The sequence below is a fragment of the Lynx rufus genome, unplaced genomic scaffold (assembly GCF_022079265.1).
Source record: "Lynx rufus isolate CCGP_SWC_20201006 ecotype Redwood Valley unplaced genomic scaffold, mLynRuf1.p SCAF_1, whole genome shotgun sequence".
Taxonomy (NCBI): Eukaryota; Metazoa; Chordata; class Mammalia; order Carnivora; family Felidae; genus Lynx; species Lynx rufus.
In genome coordinates this window covers 9458574-9475498 of record NW_025814823.1, presented here as the reverse complement: position 1 = coordinate 9475498, position 16925 = coordinate 9458574, and the positions used below count along the sequence as shown (strand labels likewise).

Sequence of the window (16925 nt, the reverse complement as noted above, 5' to 3'; positions counted from 1 at the left end):
ATTAACTCTTAGTGAAATGAGCAGTGCTTCCATTATGATCTCCTGATTAAAGCTGTATATGCTTTTAAATAGAATTCAGAATAAAGCATGGTAAATTATATTAATAGAATTAATTTAAAATTATTACATGTCAATGACTTTATTTCATTGAATTTCATGTAACAAATGACCCTTTTTGACTCCTTTCCTTATCATCCCTGAGTAAGTGTAGGGATGTCTGGATGTCTGATGTGGAGAGATGTTATAAACTGGATTGAGAGCTGTTGATGGGTCCTTGTACAGATGAACAGTGACTTGAAGAAAACTTTTTTTTCCTTGAAGAAAAGGATACCATCATATGGGTACTATTTGACGAACGATGATCATCTAACTAGTAGTGTACTGGTAAACGTTCAGTAACTAGTTTCCTGAAAATGTGTGTGTATATACACATTCACACATTTGTTATAAATCTGATGTTAAGGATGTGTAGCACATCATTACAAATCATAAAATATATAGTACTATTATTGTAAATTTTGTAGAGCTAATGGACTCTCACACAAGGCCTCTGCTGATTTTTACTAATCTTGTATCTGTGGCCAACCTATGGTTGCAGTTAACAGATGAAGAGAAATGTAGTTCTGACATGAATGTTGGGTGGTATTTTTTTTTTCATTAACGAGTAAGATGAAAGTGTAACAATAGAAATGTATGTCGGTAGTTCATTCATTCATCAGGTATTTGAGCAACTTCGATGAATCGGATCATGGTTTTCGGATACCGGAAAAATATTTCCTTAATTTCTGCGCTATTTATGAAGTAACAACTGTGGAAATGACATACTTTTAAGTTTCACCTGCATTAACATTCCCCCCTTATTTTCTTAAGTCTAGACTGTTAACAAAACAATCAAGCCCCGATTTATACCATCAGCTGATTTCTGTAGTATAAGTACTTCTATGACCGATTCCAAACTACTGGCGTGATGTTGCTGACCTCAGTTGAGATGAACTTAGACATCACTTGGACTGTGGGCCAGTGGCTTTTTATTACTAATTAGCTAGTAATTCTGATGTTGGGTAGCTCACCACCTAACAAGAGCAATGACCCCTTTGTTAGACAGAACCCATTGTTAGAAAATTGTTTTGCTGATCTGAAATTTATATCCTTTGTCACTTTCTATTGGTCCCAGTTCTTTCTTTTAGAATAAGATAGAGGAGATGGAGGTGAACAGGTCAGTTGGTCATGTGGCTCCGTTAGTGTTTTCTTCTTTACATTAAATGTCTCTGGTGTCCTTGATTCTCCTCTATATGATGTGGTTTTTCAATCCTTTCTCACCCTGGGTATCCTTCTCTGGGTCTAATTCACTTGTCACCTGAAACGCAAGACTCAGAGCTGTAACTGACCATCTTCCACTTCATCTGCCCCTGTGGGGAGGCGCACAATAAAATGCAAAAACCGTTGTTTGTGCTTTAGGCCAAGCTGTGTTATTAATGGACTCTATCTAATATTGGGTTAGTTGCTAATTCTAGCCTAATTTTTTTTTTCAAATAGAATGATGAGCCAATACTAATGAAAGATCATTAACAAATCTTTCTTGATAAGGGTAATTGAGATGTTAGCAAAAAGATACTAAAATATTTTGAGGAAAAAGGGCTGTTAGACTTCATGCTAAATATCAGATTCTTGCTAGTGTTGACCTTTGTCAATTAATGTGAAAATCTAAGCAAAGAATTCTAAGATCATTTCAGTGTTATTGCAGCTAGTATTGTTATCATTAATAAACTGTACAGGTAATAATATCTTGGGTGAGGTTATCTTAGTTGCCTGAAAACTCAGTCCCTTTTAGGTATTACAGTTAGTCTAGCCCATGAACTGAAACTACAGTTACTTATATTTGATATCCCTATTCCGGGTTAGCTGGGTATTTGTTTTGAAGGATAATGGTCACCCATTTTGTTGATTTCTCAATGTAACCAAATGATTTACTTTTAGTTTCCCTAATTTTTTTCTTTAATAACCTCACCATTTTGATTTGTAAAAGTTCCTAGAATCTTTTTTGCTTAATTTGTACTCAGATCTCATCTCTACCTTTGATAAACTTTGGATTCTAGGGCAGGTCATTTGACTGGCTTACACCTGTATTTCCTCTTCTGCAAATTAAGAGGCTTGACCTTGAGGAGTGTAATAGAAGCTTTTCTTTCTCTGCTGCTTCTCCTCCCTCCACCCCATCCTTTTCCCACATGGTAGGCAGAGGATCATTTAAAAATGTAAATCGGATCCTGTTACTTCCCTATTGAACACATTTCAGAAATTTCCCCGTGCACTTAGAATAAAATCCAAACTCCTCACTGTGACCTGCAGGGGCCTAGGTGAGTTGGCCCCTGCCTTCCTCTCCAATCTGTTTTATTTGCTCAATACCTTTTAGCCACCCTGACCACCCACATTTTTCGTAGCATTTCGCAGTTTATGATTATGTGTGTTTTTGTTTTGTTTACTTGTTCCTTGTTTCCCCTACCAGACTAGATGCTCAATGAGGGCAGATAGTGTATATGCATTCACCGATAAAACCTACTGCACAATGAAATGTGTTAGACAGATGCTCACGTATTTATTATTCTTAAAAATCCTCTGATTTCTATTACTTTCAGATAAGTGTACAGCTTTTTCTTTCTCTTGGTAGTATTTATCAAGTCTTTCCTACCACTTGGACATTCATATTAAAATGGATGTCTACCTACATTTTTTAATAGTAATTTTTTGGTAGGTCTTAAATTACGATGCCATTTCAAGACTTAAGTCTCAGATATATCAGTTTCTGTTGCATTCTTTAGTTGATTTATTTCTAGAAGAGGTGTTTTTTTTTTTAAGTTTATTTATTTTGAGAGAGAAAGAGAGCACGAGCAGGGGAGGGGAAGAGAGAGAGAATCCCAAGTGCGGAGCCGGATGCGGGGCTTGAACCCACAAACTGTGAGATCATGACCTGAGCTGAAGTCAAGAGCTGGATGCTCAACAGACTGAGCCCTAGAAGAGTTTTTAAAGGGATTAGTTTCTGGTGATTTGTTTGAATGTGGCTTTGTAACTGTGCCCTACCTGTATTATAAAATGTGATTCTAGACCGAGCTCATTTAAAATTTGTAGATGTAATGTTTGTTGTGTAGGTATGCCAGAAATTTACTCTTTTTTTTTTAATGTTTATTTATTTTTGAGAGAGGGAGAGAGACAGAGACAGAGCACAAGAGAGGGAGGGGTGGAGAGAGAGGGAGACACAGAATCCGAAGCAGGCTCCAGGCTCTGAGCTGTCAGCACAGAGCCCCATGCAGTGCTTGAACTCATGAACTGTGGGATCATGACCTGAGCTGAAATTGGATGCTTAACTGACTGAGCCACCCAGGCGCCCCGAAATTTACTCTTTTTCATAGTGTCAGTATTAATATCTATCATCTGAAATACAAGAATCTTTCTGAAAATTCAGCTTGATAGTGGCACTGTGCTACCTAGAAACAGAAAATTATTCATTTTTTGGGTCGAGTTACCAAGATCACTATTTGGTCATTTACCTAGTGGCTTAATGAACTAGAGCATTTGCCCAAAGGGAGCCATTTAGTCCCCTGTCGGCACTTATGGTCAAGCCTATGGTGTATCTCAGATGAAGTGTGGTAGGAGGGGTTCATTGCTGTTCTCTCCCTTCAGATTTAAGCTTAGGATATTGACTCATTTTTTGACTACTTTCCCTTTCGTTTTTGTATTAGACAGTAACTGTGGGGCTGAAGCTCTGGGGAAGTATTTGGCTCTGTCCTCTGACGTCGTTCCATTGGTTGAACTATCTCTAGCAACTGAGCACATTTCATTTCAAGCTCTTCAAAGCTGAGTAAATCTTGGCAGAACCCCATAGAAAACAGAGCATGTAATTCTTTTTTTAAAGCCACCATATTATTAAATGAAGAATTGGGGTAAAGTATATTGCTTTAGTGGTCTTAATAGCACCACTTAAAAAGGTCCTTTTACCATTATCACTACAATGACTTTATGATGTGGTCCAAGGACCTTACTAGGAAGAAACCCCTGAATCCTGAGGGGCGCTTAGAGTAACAGGGAAAAGGCTTTGTAAGAAGCAGTTCAGAGTCCCAACTCTTTCCCTATATGCAGCCTCTTCTTGGTTGCTTTGAAGGATGTCATAGTTTGTAAAGCTCTTAAGCTGTAAGCTGACTCCATTAGGCATGAGATGGTCTGATGTTGTGCAAAGGGCACGGGTTCGGGGAGTCAGGAAGAGATGCATTAAAATCTCTACTCTGCCATTTAATAATTATGGGTGATTAAGTTATTTCACCTGAGTCCTAGGTCCTCATTTGTAAAAATAAGGATAATAATACCTACCTTGTTGTGAGTATTAAATGAGATAGTTATATGTGAGATTCATTGGCATGTAGTAGGTTCTCAGTGAATTAAGGTTGTTTTCTCCTCTGCATTAATAGTCTGTGTATTCTCTGGTGGTGGTGGAAATTCCCTGCATCCACAAATTCAGAAATATCTAGCAAGGGTCATTTTAGTCTTACTTGCAACTGTCCGTCCACGGATGTAAATTTGAAGGAGTGGATAATAAAGTTGGCCAATTCATCTGTTTCTGAGGAAATGAACAAGGAAGGGTAGCATTTGGGTAATCAGAAAACACTATCTTAAAATAACAAACAAATTATTTAAAATGATTACATTATATTTTGAAACTCAGTGATGTTAATTAAAATTATCTTTTTTTGTGTGTTTTTAAAAAATGTTTATTTATTTTGAGAGAAAGAGTGCATGTGTCAGGAGGGGGCAGAGAGAAAGAGAGAGGGAAGCGCAAGCAGGCTCTGAGTTGTTGGCACAGAGCCCAAGGCGGGGCTCGATCCCACAAACCGTGAGATCATGACCTGAGCCAAAATCTAGAGTTGGACGTTCAACCAACTGAGCCACCCAGCCGCCCCTAAAATGATCTTTTGTTATTGAACAGTACTGTTTTTATATCTGTCTCCAGGGAAGGAAGAATATGCAAGACGGTGCAAGTGATGGTGAAATTCCCAAATTTGATGGTGCGGGCTATGATAAGGATCTGGTAGAAACTCTTGAGAGAGACATCGTATCCAGGAATCCTAGCATTCATTGGTTAGTCTTTTAAGTTCTTAAATTAAAGTAGCAGAGAAAGCACGTTATTGGGTGGCCTGGTGTGAGTCTTTTCTTATTATCCATTAATCTTCCTGACTGTGACTTCATGCCTAATATATGAGTGTGTAGGATTGACAGGACAATTCTTTCAAAATATAACCAAGACATTTTACATGTTAATTTGATGTTGCCATAACTGATGAAGGTTGTTAATTGAATAACATGTCCTAATTAATAACTGCCATATGTTTTCACTGATCATTTTATGCAGTATTAATTAAATCATGTTCTTAATGTAATAATAACTTCATAAATAAAAAATTTAAAAGAATTAGTATTGCCCAAAAGTCAGAGGTGTCCTTGAATAAACACGAAACTTTGCTGTCGTTGCAAAGGGATGACATAGCAGATTTGGAAGAAGCTAAGAAGTTGCTCAGGGAAGCTGTTGTTCTGCCAATGTGGATGCCTGACTTTTTCAAAGGGATTAGAAGGCCGTGGAAGGTGAGCATGTATTAAAATAAAATAGGTATAAAAGTGTGGCTTATGTGATAATGAAAGACACCATTGTGGTTTCTTTATGTGTTTGTTAGCACAGTGAGTAAAAGGTTTGTGTACCCCCTAAATACCTGGATTTGAATTTGTAGTTGAGGTGTGTTGCCTCTGCATGGCAAGAGAGGGACAGAGTGTTGAAATTACCGTCTTCAGTTAAGTCACGCCCCTCAGGTTTGCCAAGCTAGGGATTAGCTTTAAGAATTTTCTAGATGTCTGTTTCTGTAGATAAAAAAATTAAGAAGCAAATTAAAGAGTCTATTTATTTATTTGGTAATCTGTACACCTCACCTGGGGCTCAGACTCAACGACCTCAAGGTCAGGAGTCACATGCTCTCCCAACAGAGCCAGCCAGGTGCCCCTAAACAGCAGGGAATCTCATAGAATAAGTGTTTGATCAAATAAATGCCTTTCTAAAAGTTGACGTGTTTCTCACTGTTAATAATTTTGGTCACTTCAGTTAAGCATGGTATAATTCTAAGACATGCCCTCTACTTCAGATTAAAAAGTCTGCCCAGGGCTAGTTCCCAAGTCCGTTGCTTTTATTTGGCATCTTAAAAAAGAACCTTCTGACAATGGCTGCCTGGAACTTTGTTTGGTCTTAGTCACAGGCAAATCTGACTGGTGGAGTGAAATAAAACCATGATCTTACTTTGCCCTTCTGAATGACGTAGGAAGGTCTGTTTCTCTTCTCAATATCTCTTTCTCTTTGGACATGCCTTACAGTAAAGAAGAGGAGAAATTGTGTGTTTACACAAATAGCTTGGAATACCCATAGCATTTTGATTGTCTTCTACAATTTAAAAACTTTTGTGGACTGTTACAAATCTACCAAATTTTGGTAACATATTACTGTATATTCCCTTTTTATTGTAACTGTTAAAACGATATTTAAAAGAGAGAAAAGTAGGTATTTAAAAGTAGGTATTTAAAGGAGGTTTAAGGGGCGCCTGGGTGGCTCAGTCGGTTAAGTGGCCGACTTCGGGTCAGGTCATGATCTCGCGGTCCGTGAGTTCGAGCCCCGCGTCGGGATCTGTGCTGACCGCTCGGAGCCTGGAGCCTGTTTCAGATTCTGTGTCTCCCTCTCTGTGACCCTCCCCCGTTCATGCTCTGTCTCTCTCTGTCGCAAAAATAAATAAAAAAACGTTAAAAAAAAAAAAAGAGCTTTAAGACAGCAGGAATAGTAGGCATACACCCACCTATCACGATGAGCCCTGTAAATCTTTTTTTTATAAAGTTTTCTTATTGATTTTGAGAGAAAGAGAGCAAGCAGGGGGGGAGGGGCAGAGAGAGAGGGAGAGAGAATCCCAAGTGGACTCAGTGCTGTCAGCGTGGAGCCTGACGAAGGGCTTGAACTCAAAAACTGTGGGATCGTGACCCGAGCCGAAATCAAGAGTTGGAGGCTTAACCGACTGAGTCACCCGGGCGCCCCAAGCTCTGTAAGTCTTTAGCAGGAGGGTGATTTGCAAACGTAGAAAGATCACCTTGACCAGAAGTATGGAGGATGGACTGGAGATGGGCATAGATGAGGAATCTGATTAAGAAGATGTTGCACCAGTCGAGCTGAACAGTGAGGACCTGAACAAAGGCATTTGTTATTTGGCCAGTGAACAATGGGTGGATTTATGAGATACATAAAAGATATGACTAATAGTTTATAGGGATGAGGAAGAGGGACAAGGTGTATGACCCCCAAATTCCAGGCTTAATTGAAGGAGCGTGCAGTTACTTGGGACACCAGCTACTTTGGGCCAAACCTCATAGGTTGAAGGCACTTGTCCGTGGGACTGTCCTCACTTCAGATGCCAGCTGCCTACTTGGGCGTCCCCAGGTCTCCTTCACTTCTGGCCAGCTGGCTATAAATTTGGGGGTTCTTACTATCCCCTTAGATTTGGCAATTCTCTAGAATGACTCACAGACCTTAGGAAAGCACTGTACTTACAATCACAATTTTTATCATAGCAAATGGAGGCAAATCGGGACTAGCCAAGGGAAGAAGCGCATAGGGGCAAGATCAGGAGGATGCCGGAAGCGAAGCTGCTGTTGTTTTTTTGTCCATAGAGTCAGGTTGCTTTGCCCTCCTAGCACATGGGTGTGTGACAACACATAGAGTCCTGCCAGCAAGGAAGCGCACTCAAGCTTCACTGTGGAGCGTTTTTATTGGGGTTTCATTACATAGCTGGGATTGATTGAATCACTGCCCACGTGTCTCAGTCTCCAGTCTCCTTTCTCTAGAGGTCTGGTTGACATCACTCAAGCCAAAGTTGGCTCAAAGTCCTAACGCTCTGATCCTATGGTTGGTTTTTCTGGCAAGGCCAGCTACCATCTGAATTATCTCATTAGCATAAACTATATAGGGGCCTACCATGAGTCACCACATTAACATAAAATTTCAGGATTCAAATGAAACGACAAAGACACTCCTGTCACTTTGGAAATTCCGAGGATTTGTGGTCTCCACCTCCCAGGAACTGGGGGGAAAAAACAGCCAAATTCTTTATTATACAGCATGCATACTATAAACTGATACTGGAAATTGAGAAGAGGTGCAGGTTTAAATAGAAACAAAATATGTTTAGGTAAATACTCAGCAAGTAATTGGAAATAGAGGTGTGGAGCTTAGGACAGAGTTTGGATTTAAATTAAAATAGTGAGAATATGCATGTGGATGAGATGGTTCAAGGAGGTCTATAAAGGGAAAAGAGCAAAAGGCTTGGAATCGCTTTGAGAATGTAAAGGGCAGAGGAAGAGGAGACCCGAAAGGCACTGAACAGAGTCCCAAGTAGGAGGAGTCTCAGGGAAGGAAGAGGGTCATAGAATTAACCCAGGGAGAAAGCGTTTCAGGAAGAGGGAATGACCGTTAGGTATCAGCACCGTCAATGGACAGAGAGAAGGAGAAACGACAGAAGTTGAAAAATGACCCTGGCATTAGTAAATTAGGCAGTTTTAGTGAATTAGTGGAGGCGGAAGGCGGATTGTAGCTCATAAAGAAAAAATAGTAAACACATACCATTTCTTTAAGAAGGTTGGCTGAGAAGGGAAGGCGAGGTGAATAGTAGCTAGAGGATATGTAGGGTCGAGTGAAGGATTTTTTGTTAACAGGACAGATTTAAATCTGCTTATATACTGAGGGAAGGAGCCGATAGAGAAGGAGATACAGGAAACCGAGGAGATAATTGAAAGAGGAGCTGACGTTTATAAATACTGTACTGTGTGAATCTATCTATGTACAGATGCTAATTTTGGAAATTAGCTCCTGTTGGAGGTGGCCCCATTGAAGGACATTACAGGAACTGAGAAGGGCATTCAAAGGGGACATTAGAAAAAGAAATAATGAATTTGGCTATAGCTGTGCTATATTAGTTGTTTTTACAGTTGCCAAAATACCAATCTCATGCACCGTTAAAGGCTCCTTGCAAAGCAAAATACTTTTTATAAAAGTAGTGTTTTATTTTTTTTTTTTAAAGTTTTTTAACGTTTATTTATTTTTGGGACAGAGAGAGACAGAGCATGAACGGGGGAGGGGCAGAGAGAGGGAGACACAGAATCTGAAACAGGCTCCAGGCTCTGAGCCATCAGCCCAGAGCCTGACGCGGGGCTCGAACTCACGGACCGCAAGATCGTGACCTGGCTGAAGTCGGACGTTTAACCGACTGCGCCACCCAGGCGCCCCAAAAGTAGTGTTTTAAATCCTAGTGACCTCTGCTCTTTCTGGGTGTCTGAATTCTATAGCTGTGTTAACCTGAAAAATAAAACTCACTTACTTTATCAGCAAAAACTGGGTTTATTTAGGAATAGCAGAGAATTGCAATTTAGGACAAGCAAGCTATGGCAGAACCATAGGCAAGACTGGAGAACAAAGGAGAGGAACACCCTTTTATAGAGGAAAGGAGAAATTGGGAGGCCTGTTGCAAAGAAAAAGTGTACTGGAGGGGCTCCTGGGTGGCTCAGTCAGCTAAGTATCTGACTGTCGGACTCTTGATTTAGAGTACTGAGTTGGCCTCTGCACTGACAGCAGGAAGCCTGCTTGGGATTCTCCCTCGCTCTCACTCTCTCTCTCTCCCTGCACCCCTTCCACACTGCTGCTTCTCTCTCTGTCGAAATAAATAAACATTAAAAAAAAAAAAAAGGAAAATCTATTGGAGCAAAGTGTAAGGTTAAAGTATAGTGGTTTTTCATTCGCTGGGTTATGACACTCTTTCATTGGCTGGACTGTTGCCAGGGGAGTAGAAAAACCTTTCTTCCTCCTGCTGGGGTGGTAAAGTAGCTAAGGTAGCATAGACTTGCAAGACCGATCTCTTCCCCTTGGGTCTGCAATCGACTAGGGGTTGTAGGGTGTGAGAGCTCCCCCTTCTGGCCTCCAGGCTCTATTTTAAAAGAGTTTTCCTTTTCTTAATTTTTACACTAGAAAAGAATTTGGACAGTTTCTAAATTTCTGAAACTTTTATGTGCACATAGTTTTCAAAATGTAAATCCCCAGAAGCTTATTAAGCCAAATAAATGGGAAGGAATTATTAAGATCATCCACTATTATACAAAAGAAATGTAACGTCACCTATATATCTGCACTCCCATTAAAAGTGTCAGAAGAAAATAGGAAGTATCTGAAAATCCAGTAGTCTTCAACACTAAAGGATTGGTGTTCTTGAATAATTTTTACTCCTTATTGATTTATTTTTACAGAATAGTTTTGTTTTCAAAGGTATTAAGTAACTAAAATGTAGTTTTGAGTCTGTTATATTTAGTGGCTCTTCCATCGGTAACACTACCGTATGTAAACTATTGTCTAGCACATTAAGCTGACGAAATGCTAGCTAAATTGGTTATGCTTGAATTGCCACTAGATTTCAGTTACCTTACTAACTGATAAGTAGATCTAGTTTTGATTAAAAACTGTGTATTATGTATTGTGGAAGATTGGTTTTGTCCCTTAGGAGGGCAAGGAATATGTAATTCTACTAGATGTGGTAGAAAAGGTTTTATTTTATGTTTAAATAGAGCAGTCATTCTTAAGCAGTGCTCAAGACTATACATACGTATCTTCTTCCAGGTTTAAGAAAATTGGGTCGGTTCTTTTTTTTTTTTTTTTTAATTTATTTGTTTATTTTGAGAGTGAGAGTATGAGTGGGGGAGGACCAGAGAGAGACTAAGAGAGAGAGAAACCCAAGCAGACTCCACACTGACAGCACAGAGCCCAGAGTGTGGCTCAAACTCATGAACCGTGAGATCATAACCTGAGCCGAAACCAAGAGTTGAACGCTTAACCAACTGAGCCACCCAGGTGCCCCTGGGTAGGTTCTTTCGAAATGTATCAGAAGATTTCTTCTTGTCTGGGCCTTTTGTTGTAACACCCATTTCTGACTACCTCTGATTCGAGACATTTTATGAAATCAGTCTTCATTTTTTCTTACTCTGTAAAATGATACTCATATCAAATGCACCATGATTTCACTGTGATAATTGGGTTTACCTTTTGATGGGGATTTTTATGTATGCCAATAGCTGATGATACTTTATAAGAATGTATTTTAATCTGATAAAACATTTAAATACATCTTTTGAAATTTCAGGGCGTACTGATGGTTGGACCCCCCGGCACTGGGAAGACTATGCTAGCTAAAGCTGTTGCCACCGAATGTGGCACAACATTCTTCAATGTTTCCTCTTCTACATTGACATCTAAATATAGAGGTGAATCTGAGAAGTTAGTCCGTCTGTTGTTTGAAATGGTGAGTGATGATCTATATATTCAGATTTCAAAGTACTGTTTGTGTAGACAAATGATATCCCTGTAAATCTAGATCCATTCACCTGGGGATCTGTTTTTCAAAGGGCAAATGGACTTACAGTTGAACAGTTCTTGACCCATGAGTAAGATATGGGGTAGTGGGTTTTGTGGAGTAGTTGATGTGTGTTTTCCTCTCTGACATAAGAGAAGGCCCTTCAGCATCCTTTCCAGTGAGGGTTGAAGACACGTTGGAGTTGTGTATGTTTGATATTTCTGTATTTCTAATGAGCTGGTTGAGCAGAGTATTTTGTAATGTATATTTTAAAAATCAAATTGATCTATCATTGACGTTTGTTCCTTTTTCATAAGGGATTTGCGGTAGTTATTTAAGAAAGTATGTATGTTTGAGGATGGTGATTGGTAATTTGTCTTTAAAAAGATTTGTATTTTGGAAATTTTCAAATACAGAAAGTATAAATAATAGTATTATGAATCCCCATGTATGTCAGCTACCTTCACCAACCATATAGCTTTTATTTTTAGAAATTTCCTTTATGTGATATAAATGATTTAATCGCTGTTGGTAACCACATGGTGACATTAAAGCAGTGCAAAATTTCTGCTCTTTTTGTTTTTACCATTTCCTTAGGAGGAGGAAATGGCATTAAAAAAATCAGATTATTTTATGAGCTCATTAAATGGTTTCTTTAAAATATTTTTCACAAAGGCTAGATTTTATGCACCCACCACAATCTTCATTGATGAGATAGATTCCATCTGCAGTCGAAGAGGAACCTCTGATGAACACGAGGCAAGTCGCAGAGTCAAGTCTGAACTACTCATTCAGATGGATGGTAATTGATGTTTAATTACTGTCACCCAACCATTATATTTCCTTTTTGAATTTTGTGGAGATTCATATTGTGGAAATTGTCAGGGAAGGGACTAGAAGGCAGCCTGAATTTATTTGTGATCATTTGTTCATCCCCCCCCATTTGTTCGTGCACTCAGGAAAAGCACTTCTTGCATACCTGTCATGAATCACGTACCATTTCAGGTTCTGAAGTTACAAAGAAAAGGAACGTCATGGTCTGCAAGGACTTAACTATTAAGAGCAGAGGTTCCGGAGAGGTGGTCCGGGGCCCCAGGACCCCTTTAAGACCCTTTGAAAAGGTCTGCAAAGGCTAAACTATTTTCATGATAATATCAAGACGTTATTTACTCTTTCTGATTCTCATTCTCTCCCCGAGAATACAGTGTAGTTTTTCAGAGACTACAAGACATTTCGGATGTCATAATAGATGGAAAGCAGAAGCAGATATGAGAATCCAGCTGTTCTCTGTTGAGTCAGACATTAAAGAGATTTACAAAAATGTAAGAAAATGCCACTCTTCTTACTGGTTTCTTTTTGGTTTTGAAAATCATAGTTATTTTTCATAAAATGTTATTTACATTAACAAATAATAGATTCATTATTATATTAAAATGAATTAATATTTTTAAAAATTCTCCATTTTAATTTCTCATGCTAAATATTGATAGTTACATTACACACAGACAAAAGCTCTTTGGAGCTCAATAATTTTTAAGAGTGTAAAAGGAGCCTGAGGGGCACCTGGGTGGCGCAGTTGGTTAAATGTCTGACTCTCGATTTCAGCTCAGATCGTGATCTCACGGTTCATGGGTTCGAGCCCTGCGTCGGGCAGGCTCTGTGCTGACAGCTCGGAGCCTGCTTGGGATTCTCTCTCTCTCCCTCTCTCTCTCTCTCTGTCTCAAACTAAATAAATAAACTTAAAAAAAAATAAAAGGAGCATGAAACCAGAAAGTAGAACCACTGGTCTAGTTGGGAAGCAGGCAACTTAACAATACATTATAAGTTGTGTGGTAGAACTGACCTCTGGGTGTAGTGAAAACACAGTAGGAAAGGTGCCACCCAGACTAAGGGAATCATGGAAGGGAATAGCTGAGTTGGGCTTTGAAGCTTTGGCAGAAGTTTTTCAGACAAAGGAATGTCATTGAAGGAAGAGAGTGATGGGCCAGAGCCTTCTTTTAGAGGTTTATTATTCTGGTAGTTGTGTGGTATATGTAAAATGTGTTAATATCCAGAATGTGCTGTTTCAAAACAAATAAGGTTATACACCAGCTATAGATACTTACTGAATACTTGTAGTGTGTGTTCTATATGGTGCCAGGCACTGTAAGATACATAAAACAATGTAGTACAAGTCCTCCCCTCAAAATGTTTATCATTTTAATTTCTGCTGAAGTATGAAAGAAAAGAGTGAGTATGTTATATTTTTGGGGAGGGATCTAGAGGAAACCTATTAGATGTTTTAAAAATATCACTGAATATAAATTTAGCTGAATTTCATCGAGGGGTATTTGTGACTACAGTTCTGTTGCTTGTTAGTTGGATAGCTTGATTACTTTTTCTTTCTTTCTTTTTTTTTTTTTTTGAGAGAGAGAGAGAGAAAGAGAGAGTGAGAGAAAGAGAGAGAAAGAGAGAAAGGGCACAAGTGAGTGAAGGGCAGAGAGAAAATCCCAGGAGGGGCAGATAGAAAGATAGAGGGAGAAGAAGAGAGAGAGAAGCGGGGCTACCCAAGCAGGTCTTGAGCTCACCCAGTGTGGGGCTCGAACTCACAAACTATGAGATCATAACCTGAGTCAAAGTCAGATACTTAACAACTAAGCCACACAGGCAGCCTGGAGAGCTTGATTCTTTGTGGCAATGGTTGAATCAGGAGTTTAGTAATAATTTATTAAGAAAATACCGTATTGAACTGGGTTGCTTTAAATTCACTACTTTGTGGGGCGCCTGGGTGGCTCATTCGGTTAAATGTCTGACTTCTGCTCAGGTCACGATCTCATGGTACGTGGGTTGGAGCCCTGCATTGGACTTTGTGCTGACAGCTCGGAGCCGGGAGCCTGCTTCAGATTCTGTGTCTCCCTCTCCCTCTGCCCCTCCCCACTGACGTGTCTTTCTCTCTCTCTCTCAAAAAGAAATAAACATTAAAAAAAATTAAAAAAAAATAAATTCTCTACTTTGTTATGCCAGGCTACAACTAGAAACTCTTATCAATAAACTTTGTGGAGTATTTGATGTTTTTTTTTTTTTTTCACTGAACATTTTCCAGAGTTGCCATTGTGTAATCTGAAGCTTCTTATTCTAAAATTTTAATTCTGAAAAAGTAGACTCAATGTGCATACATTTTGTTTGGTATGAAAAGAAATGCTGTTTTCAGTAGTGACTGATTATTAGGTTTATTCTCAAATTTCTTGTTGATTTTTAACAAGTCACTTAGAAGTTTGAAGGATAAAATTGTTGCCGTATATAACCTGCAACAAATGTTATGATTGCATGCTAGTACATTAGTAGATGTGAACCTTTTTATTCTTGAGAAAATAAATTAGACTGACAACTAAAATAAAATTTTTTTTGAGGAACTTCATGATTTAAAAAAATAAGGAAGAAAACAGCATAATCTCCCATGCCTTTTCTTTTCAGAGCAAATTAAATCTATATTCATTTTCTTACAGAAAAAAAATATTTTTCTTATTGGATTAGATGATGTAAATCGTTACCTCCTTGTTTTGTAGTTATCTGTTGATGTGTCTGGTTCTGCCACCATACAGAGGTCAGAAGGACTGCATTATTTTCGTCATTGAGCCTATGACGAAGCCTGTGGCTGATGCTTAGAGATGTGAGTTGAATGAAAGAATAAGGAACAGTAAGAAAAACTCCTTCTTTTGCCCTTACCATTTATAGGAGTTGGAGGAGCTTTAGAGAATGATGATCCTTCCAAAATGGTTATGGTATTGGCTGCTACTAATTTCCCATGGGACATTGATGAAGCTTTGAGAAGGAGATTAGAAAAAAGGATATATATACCTCTCCCAACAGGTATGATGCCTTCCTTTTACTATATATATTTTTTTATTTTACTTCCTGTTACCTTTTTCCATTTACGTAAGAATTTAGTCCATTGGCATTCTACTTAAAGGTTGTAGTATCACAAAACCAGTTGGTCTTAAGTGGAAAGAGAGGCCACAGTAGTTCTCTTTTGAGCTCCTTACATTTCAGAGCAGTATTCGTGTTAATAAATTTGATAGGATATCTAAATTTTTACTTTTTTTTTTGAATGTTAATTTTTGAGAGAGAGTTTGCATGCACATGCAAGGGGGGGGGCGGAGGGGGAGAGATAGAGGGGGACAGAGGATCTGAAGTGGACTCCGAGCTGATAATAGAGAGCCCAGTGTGGGGCTCAAACTCACTCACTGAGATCAGGACCTGAGCCGGAGTTGGACGCTTAACCAGCTGAGCCACCCAGGCGCCCCTGAATTTTTACTTTTACAGTCCTCATTAAATCTTAAGTGATTAAAAATAAAGTTCTCTTGGGATTTGCTTCAAAATATGCTGCTCCGAAAAATATAATTTCATCCTATTGAAGACTGTTGAAATTTTCATAAGTGAATTTTTTTCTTTTTATATTGAAATAAAATTTACATAAAATTGAGATAAAATTTAAATCTTAAGTGTGTATTCTGGTGAGTTTTGACAAATGAATCTTCCCGTTTAATCGGTACCCTACTGAAGATGTAGGATATTTCTGCACCCAGGAAGTTTCTATGTGCCCCCTACCAGTTAATTCAAACCCTTAATTGGCATTACCTTTCCTGGTTTTTGTCACCATAGATGAATTTTACCTATTATTAAAGTTCACATGAATGGAATCGTAATATGTATGTACTCTTGTGTGTCTGTTACTTTCAGGCACCATAATGTTTTGAGATTCATCCATGTGGTTACGTGTATTGGTATATTCCTGATATGATTATGCCACAATTTATGTATTCCTTTTTTGGTTGAACATTTGAGTTATGTCTAGTTTAGAGCTATTATGAATGAAGGTGTAAATAATTCTTGTGCAAATCTTTTTGTGGATGAGTGTTCTGGATTCTGTTGGGTACTATAGCTAAGAATAGAACAGGTGGGTCCTAGGGTAGATATGTATATGTTTAACTTTATAATACTCAAACTTTTCCCAAGTGGTTGTACCATTTTACTCTTTCACCATCAACCAACGAGAATTCCAGTATTTCCACATCCTTGCCAACATTTGGTATGGTCGGTATTTTAATTTTAGTCCTCCTAACAAGTCTGAAATACTCTAATTATGGTTTTAATTTGTGTTTCTCTAATGACTCATAATGTGGAGTGCCTTTTCATGGGCCTGTTGGTCATTGGTGTATCTTTTGTGCAGTGTCTTTTCAAGTCCTTTGCTCAGTTTTTAATTGGTTTATTTGTTGTTCTATTAATGCTGTGTAGTTCTTTATCAGATACACACATCATGAACATTTTCTTCCAGTTTGGTTTGCCTTTCAATTTTCTTTATGGTGTCTATTGATAAGGAAAGTTTTAATTAGTTATTTAAGTTTATTTATTTTGAGAGAGAGAGAGAGAAGGAGAGAGAGAGCACGATCAGGGGAGGGGCAGAGACAGGGAGAGAGAGAGAATCCCGAGCAG

The 16925-nt window shown here is 38.6% G+C and overlaps 1 protein-coding gene across 1 annotated transcript in view; it reads left to right on the top strand.

The window, feature by feature from the left end:
• Positions 1–16925, top strand: part of KATNAL1 (katanin catalytic subunit A1 like 1) — an 85890-nt gene that overhangs the window by 52239 nt on the left and 16726 nt on the right. The window contains exons 5-9 of the mRNA XM_047078345.1: positions 4997–5124; positions 5520–5625; positions 11244–11402; positions 12129–12255; positions 15168–15302. Coding sequence (XP_046934301.1) covers positions 4997–5124; positions 5520–5625; positions 11244–11402; positions 12129–12255; positions 15168–15302 — 655 coding nt within the window. The remainder of the gene's footprint in view (positions 1–4996; positions 5125–5519; positions 5626–11243; positions 11403–12128; positions 12256–15167; positions 15303–16925) is intronic.